The sequence below is a fragment of the Littorina saxatilis genome, linkage group LG9 (assembly GCF_037325665.1).
Source record: "Littorina saxatilis isolate snail1 linkage group LG9, US_GU_Lsax_2.0, whole genome shotgun sequence".
In the NCBI taxonomy this organism is placed as follows: domain Eukaryota; kingdom Metazoa; phylum Mollusca; class Gastropoda; order Littorinimorpha; family Littorinidae; genus Littorina; species Littorina saxatilis.
The window spans coordinates 62,048,998-62,059,681 of NC_090253.1; the positions used below are offsets into that span (position 1 = coordinate 62,048,998).

The window sequence follows — 10,684 nt, forward strand, 5'->3', positions numbered from 1 at the left end:
GGCAGATAACTCCCGACTGTTTTAGTTCCACTTCGCGATGTTTATGCCGTAGTCGTGCTTTGGTTTTATCAACCCTGCGGCTGACACACTGCTTTTTCTCCATTTTCCTCCCGAACCGTGGTATACTGAGGTACGCACTTGATTTATTCTAAAAGAATGGCTGCAGCTGGCATGATTGTTCTTGCAATGTGTCTTTGAATGAACAGTGGCTTGTCTCGCCATTTCTTCCGTGAACCTACTTTCGGTTCGTCGCGGAAGTCGAATGAAGACTTTATCTTGACAATTCAACACATATATATATATATATATATATATATATATATGTAAGAATCTTCGTGTAAGACTGACCTACGAAAGCACTACTATGTGATATAAGATTTTATGGAACAAGTGCACGTGTCTGTGGATTCCCAGAAGACTGATTCTGAAATGAAAATGTCCACAGTTCTTCACTACGTTAAATTTGACTGTGATTGAAATACGTTGTTTCGAAAAGGTCACCCGTGCATGCACGCACGCACGCACACACACACACACACACACACACACACACACACACACACACACACACACACACACACACACACACACACACACACACACACACACCTGTTGTTCTAGTGATCCATATTTTGTGCCTGTTGCTCTCTCCTAGCCAGACTCATCCGTATCACCATGGCAACAGCAGACACAAAGCCAGACGAAGCCGTTACCATGGAAGCAAGTGACCTTGAGTGTCCAGTTTGCAGCGAGTACTTCACTGACCCCAAACTGCTGCCCTGTGCTCACCTTGTGTGTCGGTCGTGCCTGACGTCACTGCTGCAACAGAAGACGGGTGCTGCCTGCCCTCTATGCCGGTGCGTTATCGCGGCTCTACAACAGCCGAGCAAGAAGAACCGGCGTGGGCATGATCAAGGTGAGTCTTCCACTCATTTTACACCTGTCGTCCTTCTTGTCAACTCTAAACCCCACCCTCATCGCCCTCGTCGGAGTCGTTCGGCCTGGTCGTTGTGGGTAGGTGGTCGTTATCGCGAGGTGGTCGCCAGGGAAGATTCAACTGTAATTTCATTTCATACTTTATTATTTCATTGCTCGGAAGTTTGGATTGCTTCCTTCCGGTGAAAACCTATAGTGCATGGCAACAGGAGTTGCACTACCCAGGCGTGTGTGTGTGCGTGTGTGCATGCATGCTTGTGTGTGTGTGTGTGTGTGTGTGTGCATGTGTGTGTGTATGTGTCTGTGTGTGTATGTGTGTGTGTCTGTGTGTGTGTGTGTGTGTGTGTGTGTGTGTGCATGTGTGTGTGTGTGTGTGTGTGTGTGTGTGTGTGTGCATGCTATGTGTGATTTAAAGGCACAGTCCCTGTCGTAAAAACAGTTCAAAACATCCATCTCAGATCTGGACAGGCTTAAATTACACAGGATAAGAACATGCCTCTACTTGGTTGCATACCAAAAATCAGCACCATGACTGCTTCCTGTGCAGAGTGAACATTTGTTTGATGATTGAATTTGACAGAGTGCAGAATTAGTGCCTGTTGATCAAACAACAGGGGCGGACCTAGGGGGGGTTCCTGGGTGCCCGGAACCCCCCCCCCCCACCCCCCATCCGTTGTTTTTTTTTACCTTGTTATCTTCCACGAGAGGCCTCCGATTGACCTAAAAAAATAAAATTCCTTCAGCATCTGGGGGGCTTGGCTTGGCCCCCCAGACCCCCCACCAGGGCTTTGCCCATGGACCCCACCGGGGCCTGAGCGGCCCCTGGACCCCTGCTCCAATTTGGAACCCCCCACTTATCCACAACTAGGTCCGCCCCTGAACAACTCTCACTCTGCACAGAAAGCAATCAGTCTGATCATTTCTTGTATATGTCAAGAGTTGAGGGAAGGTCTTACCCGGTGTAAAAATGAGTAGATGTGACATAGTGAGCAGACTATGTCGTTATAAGATGTGTGTGTGTTTTGCATCATTATTTAAAGGCATATGTACTCGATGACTATACACGCTAATTGCTTTACCAACAGCTGGAGACATGCTAAATTAAGTTCCCTGCAAAATATTGTGGTCTAGGACCCCTTCAATGTTGAGATATGTTAATTTTCATTTTGATCTGGATCGTCCTATTTATAGATTTGGCAACACATGTAACGTTGATGCAAGGGAGCTAACACCGCGGCTTTGTTGACATCCTCACTTTTTCAGAGGCTAGAACAAGCTGTAATGCATGTATTATGGTCCGCGCATGGTGACATATCGTCATTATATGGTCTTATGGTGCGTTTGACATCGATTATGGGCAAACTATACTTTGTAAACACGGGAGCGCGTACATATGCCTTTAATCAGAGAAAGCTTTATTTAGGTACCTACAGGTTCACAGTACTTCTCGTCAGTAGTCACGTTTTTAATGTGGTATTTAGCTGAATCCAAATTCTTTGTTTGCTTGTATGTGTGTTTGTTTATTTGTTTGCTTGATCTTATGCATGTTTGACATATCGCCCAGTCAGTGTTTGTGGGAAGTTGGGTGTTTGCCAAATGGCGACCCTGTCCATAAAGACCACCTGTCTAAGATACCACTTTTGCTCAGTCCCATGCGTGGTCTCTTTAGACAGGTTCGACTGTATTTTGTTTCTTTCTTTCCGTAACCACCTAGATTCTCAAGAAGACGTGCAAACTGCAGTCGACCAGTTCCCAACAGACGAGAGCATGGCGGCGCTGGTAGAGGCCACACTCACTCTGTCCGAGCAGCACGTGTGCTGTGCCTGTGTTGACATCGCAGCCGCGTCACTGTGTCTGCAGTGCGGGGACATGTTCTGTGGACCCTGCACCAGGCTGCATCAGAAGCAGTCGCTGTCCAAACATCACGACGTCGAGGACCTCGATTCTCTCACGGCGGAGAAGCTGGCCGCCAAGCGCCGCATCATCTGTGACACCCACAGGTACAGGGGAGCTCACCCTTTTAATACCCCCCCCCCCCCCCCCCCAATTTAAGACTTCCTCCTTTTTCAGACATTACTTTTTCACATTTTATGTTCCTAGCATGTTGATTGTTTTAATAATTGAAGACTGGTTTTAAAGGTGGTCGTCTACATTTTTTTTTTTTTTTCAATAATCTTATGGTTAGATTTCGATACAAAATTATGTCAAATAATGAATGAACCATGGGGAAAAAAGTTATAGAAAAAAAAATATATGTAAAAAAAGATTTTATTTTTGGGTAGCGTGACTCACGCTTCCAATATTTTGTTTTCTGTTTGCTGAGAACATGTGCTTTGCCTAAAAATACTGACCAATCAAATTCATGTCACTATGCTTATAGCCACGCCCAAACAAGTGCAGCAACAGTTTGACACTGGAGCGCTGTCCACGCTTTTTTTAAACGCACGAAATGCACGGGATTTGAGAGGAGTTTTGCGCTTGGCATTTTCCAAATAAGGATATCCTACTATGAGTACTACGCTGGAATACTACAATGAATTTTCAAACGGCTACACTGGCTTCGTCTTTCCTGATCGAAAGGGGGTGTATTGTTGATATTATTGTAGATAATAGACTCTGCATTTTAATGGTCAAATGGCGATTTCGGTATAAAAATGTAGACAAGGACCTTTAAAGGTTAAAACAAAGAGTGAAGTAGAGCATATGTGTGTGTGTGTGTGTGTGTGTGTGTGTGTGTGTGTGTGTGTGTGCGTGTGTGCGGACATGTTTGTGTGTTTTTAAGACTCCCTACCTTTTAGGACCTGATTTTCTCAGATTTTGGGGGGTCTTAAAAAGGGGGCTTAACTGTACAGTGGAACTCCCCTTTGAATATCTTGTGTGTCAGTTTTTCAGCATCCAAAGCCTGGCGATCACCCTGCCGTTTATCTGTCTGCGGTGCATCTTGTTTGTCAGTTTTTCAGCATCCAAAGCCTGGCGATCACCCTACCGTTTATCTGTCTGTGGTGCATCTTGTTTGTCCACTGTAAAGTCGGATAGGTCAAGGTTCTATTGATGTTTTTTGTGTTGTCTGTTACAGTGTGTTAAACGTTCCATTTTTTGGGGTAGATGTTTACAAAAACCCACTTATTCCCTCTTATAACAATATGAGACCTCCAAAAATCTGAGAAATTCAGGAAGTAGTCTTAAAATTGAGGCCCCTAAACAGAGATTATTATCAAGTTAGTATATAATTATTTATTTATTTTATTTATTTACGAGGATTTATATCGCGCACGTATCTCACCACACAAGGCGACTCAAGGCGCATGTTACCTATTAATGCCGTGTGAGATGGAATTTTTTACACAATATATCACGCATTCACATCGGCCAGTAGATCGACTGCCTTTAGGTGCTGCATCCACCTTTCACGGCCTATTATTCCAGGTCACACGGGTATTTTATATTATATCATTATTATTATCATTATTATTATTTAAGTTATTGAGACATCCCAGTGTACTAAGGGATTTATAGAGCAAATCGAGAAAATTCATTATTGAACAAAGCGCATAGCACCGAGTTCAAGAATTATTTTTGAGATTTGCTCTATAAATCTCTTAGTGCACTGGGATTGTTTCAATAACAATATTGTCAGTACCGCCAGAGAAAAAAGAAGATTCAAAACGCACATTTTGCAACGCGCATTTGGATAGGCGTAACTGTGTGGTCAGGTCGTGTAAGATCTACTTTTGTGTGGGCTGTCTCAAGTGTGTTGTGCTTTCGTCACACGCAAACTCTTGTTTTCATTTCTGTTGGTAAATTCCAGAGTAGGGTTAAGCTAAAAAGTGATGATCTTTCATACAGACCTCGAACTCGGAGAAAGGACTGTGCTCTTAGTTATTTGCGATTCGAAACCTTCAGTCGAGCTTCGAGTTCGACGGATTGACTGTGCAGAGTGATGCCCCTTGAATTGACTCCAAGGACTGGTTTACGGTTAGCACATTTTCAAAAAAAATGTGGTATGTTTCTCGTGTATCTTCACTCATCGGGGATTCTGGTACTGAATATGAATGGTAAGAATGCTCTGAACCCTACACGTATTATATCCCCATCGTGTTTTCGGTCACTTTTGCCCAACATGTTAATTTGCTGAGCGGGGTTTATGTCGTCGGCTAGGCTAGGGCAATCGAACCACTGCAGTCTCATTTCAAAAACAAAATTTGCTCGTCACGTTGCATTGAGTCTGCACGCATGAGGCAGGCTGGTAATAAGTCTTATACATGGTAAGAACGTTCTGAACCCTACACGTTTTCGATTCCGATTGTTCTTGCCTTGATTTAATAATTCGGAAACCATTCATTTACTGAACGGATGCATTCGTATTTCAGTGTAGTCTGCCACGTAGTATGACAGAGTCGATCGAGTCAGTCGACTTCCAAATGCTGGTCTGGCTGGTAGGTTATCGGAATAACACTTGTGTTTTCTGTTAGCCGCTGGGAATTGTATACTAACTTATCATTTGGTAATGTGAGCTACATGCCACTAACACGGCATAATTATGAGAAGAATTTGCAAGTCGAAACTGAAAAATTAGACACAGCGGGTTCTATTTTTAGATCAGTGTGCTTCACTGTGGCACAGGCGCATGGAATCTGTCAGAAAAAAAAACTTCTGCTTTAAGCCGCAGGAAATTTATGGTCATTTGGTACTGTGGAGAATATAAGCTATACATGTCATTAATTAATTCTGAGGATGAGAGTACAGTCTCGCTTAGGCCAAGGGCGGAAGAATACGCTCTGTGGAAAAGTTAGCGCACTCCAAGAGTGCGCTAACAGTTTTAGCGCATCGCCATTAGCCAATCAACTGGTTCACATCAGTCATGTGACACCAGTACTTACTGACAATTATTATTATTATTATTATTATTATTAATATTACTTTGTATTTCTGGTGACAGTGACAAAATGTGTGAGCTGTTTTGCCCCACCCATGGCCGTTCCATCTGCCACCTGTGCGCTGCCTCCAAACACCGAGAGTGCTCGGACGTGAAGGACCTTGAGGAGAAGACCGAAGACGCTCGCAAGGTGCTGGCAGACCTGGTCACCTCGCTGACCGCTGGGGAACAGAGAGTGGCTCGAGCCATCCGTGAGGTGGAGCATGATCTGAAGGAGACTGACCGATGCACTCAAGAGGCCAAAAGGTAGGTGTGTGTGTGGGGTGTGTGTGTGGTTTGGTGTTGGGTGTGTGTGTGGTTTGGTGTTGGGTGTGTGTGGTTTGGTGTTGGGTGTGTGTGTGGTTTGGTGTTGGGTGTGTGTGGTTTGGTGTGGTTTGGTGTGGGGTGTGGGTGTGTGGTTTTGTTTTGGGTATGTGTGTGGTTTGGTGTTGGGTGTGTGTGGTTTGGTGTTGTGTGTGTGGTTTGATGTTGGGTGTGTGTGTGGTTTGATGTTGGGTGGGTGTGTGTGGTTTGGTGTTAGGTGTGTGTGTGGTTTGGTGTTGGGTGTGTGTGTGTGTGTGGTTTGGTGTTGGGTGTATGTGTGGTTTGGTGTTGGGTGTGTGTGGTTTGGTGTTGAGTGTGTGTGTGTGGTTGGGTGTGGGTGTGGTTTAGTGTTGGGTGTGGGTGTGGTTTGGTGTTGGGTGTGTGTGTGTGGTTGAGTGTGGGTGTGGTTTAGTGTTGGGTGTGGGTGTGTGGTTTAGTGTTGGGTGTGTGTGTGTGGTTTGGTGTTGGGTGTGTGTGTGGTTTGGTGTTGGGTGTTTGTGGTTGGTGCTGTGTGTGTGTAGTTTAGTGTTGGGTGTGGGTGTGGTTTGGTGTTGGGTGTGTGTGGTTGGGTGTGGGTGTGGTTTAGTGTTGGGTGTGTGTGTGTGGTTGGGTGTGGGTGTGGTTTAGTGTTGGGTGTGGGTGTGTGGTTTAGTGTTGGGTGTGGGTGTGTGGTTTGGTGTTGGGTGTGTGTGTGTGGTTGGGTGTGGGTGTGGTTTAGTGTTGGGTGTGGGTGTGTGGTTTAGTGTTGGGTGTGTGTGTGTGGTTTAGTGTTGGGTGTGGGTGTGTGGTTTGGTGTTGGGTGTGTGTGGTTTGGTTTTGGGTGTGTGTGGTTTGGTGTTGGGTGTGTGTGGTTTGGTTTTGGGTGTGTGTGGTTTGGTGTTGGGTGTGTGTGGTTTGGGGTTGGGTGTGTGTGTGGTTTGGTGTTGGGTGTGTGTGGTTGGGTGTTGGGTGTGTGTGGTTTGGGGTTGGGTGTGTGTGTGGTTTGGTTTTGGGTGTGTGTGGTTTGGTGTTGGGTGTGTGTGATTTGGTGTTGAGTGTGTGGTTTGGTGTTGGGTGTGTGTGTGGTTTTGTGTGTGGTTTGGTGTGGGTGTGTGTGTGGTTTTGTGTTGGGTGTGTGTGGTTGGGTTGTTGGGTGTGTGTGGTTTGGGGTTGGGTGTGTGTGTGGTTTGGTGTTGGGTGTGTGTGTAGTTTGGTGTTGGGTGTGTGTGGTTGGGTGTTGGGTGTGTGTGGTTTGGGGTTGGGGGTGTGTGTGGTTTGGTTTTGGGTGTGTGTGGTTTTGTGTTGGGTGTGTGTGATTTGGTGTTGAGTGTGTGGTTTGGTGTTGGGTGTGTGTGTGGTTTGGTGTTGGGTGTGTGGTTTGGTGTGGGTGTGTGTGTGGTTTGGTGTTAGGTGTGTATGTGTGGTTTTGTGTGTGGTTTGGTGTTGGGTGTGTGTGTGGTTTGGTGTTGGTGTGTGTGTGTATGTGTGTGTGTGTGTGGTTTGGGGTTGGGTGTGTGTGTGGTTTGGGGTTGGGTGTGTGTGGTTTGGTGTTGGGTGGTTGGGTGTTGGGTGTGTGTGGTTGGGTGTTGGGTGTGTGTGTGTGTGGCTTGGGGTTGGGTGTGTGTGTGGTTTGGTGTTGGGTGTGTGTGATTTGGTGTTGGGTGTGTGTGGTTTGGTGTTGGGTGTGTGTGGTTTGGTGTTGGGTGTGTGCGGTTTGGTGTTGGGTGTGTGTGTGTGGTTTGGTGTTGGGTGTGTGGTTTTGTGTGGGTGTGTGTGTGGTTTGGTGTTAGGTGTGTATGTGTGGTTTTGTGTGTGGTTTGGTGTTGGGTGTGTGTGTGGTTTGGTGTTGGTGTGTGTGGTTTGGTGTTGGGTGTGTGGTTTGGTGTGGGTGTGTGGTTTGGTGTTGGGTGTGTGGTTTGGTGTGGGTGTGTGGTTTGGTGTGGGTGTGTGGTTTGGTGTTGGGTGTGTGGTTTGGTGTTGGGTGTGTGGTGTGTTGGGTGTTGGTGTGTGGTTTGGTGTTGGGTGTATGGTTTGGTGTGGATGTGTGGTTTGGTGTTGGGTGTGTGGTTTGGGGTGGGTGTGTGGTTTGGTGTTGGGTGTGTGGTTTGGTGTTGGGTGTGTGGTGTTGTGTTGGGTGTTGGTGTGTGGTTTGGTGTTGGGTGTGTGGTTTGGTGTGGGTGTGTGGTTTGGTATTGGGTGTGTGGTTTGGTGTGGGTGTGTGGTTTGGTGTGGGTGTGTAGTTTGGTGTTGGGTGTGTGGTTTTGTGTTGGGTGTTGGTGTGTGGTTTGGTGTTGGGTGTGTGGTTTGGTGTGGGTGTTTGGTTTGGTGTGGGTGTGTGGTTTGGTGTTGGGTGTGTGGTTTGGTGTTGGGTGTGTGGTTTTGTGTTGGGTGTGTGTGTGGTTTGGTGTTGGGTGTCTGGTTTGGTGTGGGTGTGTATGTGTGGTTTTGTGTGTGGTTTGGTGTTGGGTGTGTGTGTGGTTTGGTATTGTGTTTGTGGTTTTGTGTTGGGTGTTGGTGTGTGGTTTGGTGTTGGAGTTGGGGTGGTGTGGGGGAGATGGGATGCAGGCATGTGTTACAAGGACCTATACTAGTTTGTTTTTATTGTTTTTGTGTCTGTTGTTTTTTGTTGTTGTTAATTTATAAGTGTGTCGATGTGCAAGCGCTGGTGTTGATAAAAATATGTATTATATGGTTATGTCTACATCCGTGAAATGTTTGTGTGCTATTTTTGTTAACATTCCTCGTATTTTATTACACATTGATTTGTGCACAATACCACAACATAAAATTCTCTTTCAAATTTAAACAAAATGTGGTGTAATCTGTGTTGTTTTATTATATTGTATAGCATTGTGCAGCATAGTTTTGCTGTATTTCATTGTATTGTATTGTACAGTGGAACCCCCTTTTAAGACCTCAACAAATCTGAGAAAATCAGGCCTTAAAATGGAGGGAGTCTTAATACGGAGGAACATTTGTGATCCTCCACCACGAAATGAGTCGGATGTCACACCGCGCGGTTTTGCGCTAGGCCTAATATACGTCCAGGGTGGCAGGTATCAGTGTGAGGGTCACCTTAGTCACAGGCTTATAATTGGAAAAGTTTTCGCTCTTTTCTAAAACGGGTTATACCACTGGATAGAGCATAATCAACTCTTTAAGAAAATGTAAAAATATAACAAGAAGGGCAAAGCCCATACGACTCACTTGCTTGACCATGACCTTTACACCCGAGTCAAGGTCAAATAACTAAACCTAGCAATGACATCATACACTAAGAACTGCTTTACACATTTTTCCTACCAAAATACATGTGACCTTGACCCAAGGTCAAGGTCATCCAAGGTCATGCAACACAAAGCTGTTAATTCAAGACATAGGAAGTACAATGGTGCTTATTGGCTCTTTCTACCATGAGATATGGTCACTTTTAGTGGTTCACTACCTTATTTTGGTCACATTTCATAAGGGTCAAAGTGACCTTGACCTTGATCATATGTGACCAAATGTGTCTCATGATGAAAGCATAACATGTGCTCCACATAATTTTTAAGTTTGAAACAGTTATCTTCCATAGTTCAGGGTCAAGGTCACTTCAAAATATGTATACAATCCAACTTTGAAGAGCTCCTGTGACCTTGACCTTGAAGCAAGGTAAACCAAACTGGTATCAAAAGATGGGGCTTACTTTGCCCTATATATCATATATAGGTGAGGTATTAAATCTCAAAAACTTCAGAGAAAATGGGAAAAATGTGGAAAATAGCTGTTTTTTAGACAACATTTATGGCCCCTGCGACCTTGACCTTGAAGCAAGGTCAAAATGCTATGTATGTTTTTTGGGGCCTTGTCATCATACACCATCTTGCCAAATTTGGTACTGATAGACTGAATAGTGTCCAAGAAATATCCAACGTTAAAGTTTTCCGGACGGCCGGCCGGACGGACGGACGGACGACTCGGGTGAGTACATAGACTCACTTTTGCTTCGCATGTGAGTCAAAAATCATGCAAAGGTGACATGCGACTCATTCCGTGGTGGAGGGTCACATTTACACAGGTTGTGAACAAGAAATCTGGTAATTCAAGGTCTTAACAAGGAGGAAGTGTTAAACCGAGGGGTCTTTAAAGGGGGGTTCCACTGTACGTGTTGTAGAGAGATGGAGGCGGCCTGTGATGTGTGCACAATTACCACAATACAAAATTCTCTTTTGAGACTGTAAAAGTTGTGGTGTAATGTAAAAGTTGTGGTGTAATGTAAAAGATGTGGTGTAATGTAAAAGTTGTGGTGTAATGTAAAAGTTGTGGTGTAATGTAAAAGTTGTGGTGTAATGTAAAAGTTGTGGTGTAATGTAAAAGTTGTGGTGTAATGTAAAAGTTGTGGTGTAATGTAAAGATGCTGCATAGCATTGCGTTGTTTTTCATTTCATTGTATTCTATTGTATTGTATTGTATTTTGTTGTCTTGTAGAGAGATGGAGGCGGCCTATGATCGCTTGGAGAAAGCACTGAAGGCGTGTCGCCGTCGCTT

At 45.0% G+C, this 10,684-nt stretch overlaps 1 protein-coding gene across 3 annotated transcripts in view; it reads left to right on the forward strand.

Annotated features, from left to right (window-relative positions):
• LOC138976722 (E3 ubiquitin-protein ligase TRIM33-like) overlaps nucleotides 1–10,684 on the forward strand; it is a 15,863-nt gene continuing 5,179 nt past the window's right edge. For 2 of the 3 annotated variants that reach the window (XM_070349595.1, XM_070349593.1), the window contains exons 1-5: nucleotides 1–130; nucleotides 656–916; nucleotides 2,651–2,936; nucleotides 5,876–6,118; nucleotides 10,625–10,684. The exon at nucleotides 10,625–10,684 is cut by the window's right edge and continues 310 nt beyond it. In XM_070349595.1, the coding sequence (XP_070205696.1) occupies nucleotides 676–916; nucleotides 2,651–2,936; nucleotides 5,876–6,118; nucleotides 10,625–10,684 (830 nt within the window). In that variant the 5' untranslated portion in view covers nucleotides 1–130; nucleotides 656–675. The remainder of the gene's footprint in view (nucleotides 131–655; nucleotides 917–2,650; nucleotides 2,937–5,875; nucleotides 6,119–10,624) is intronic. The other variant, XM_070349594.1, reaches the window with a different exon arrangement.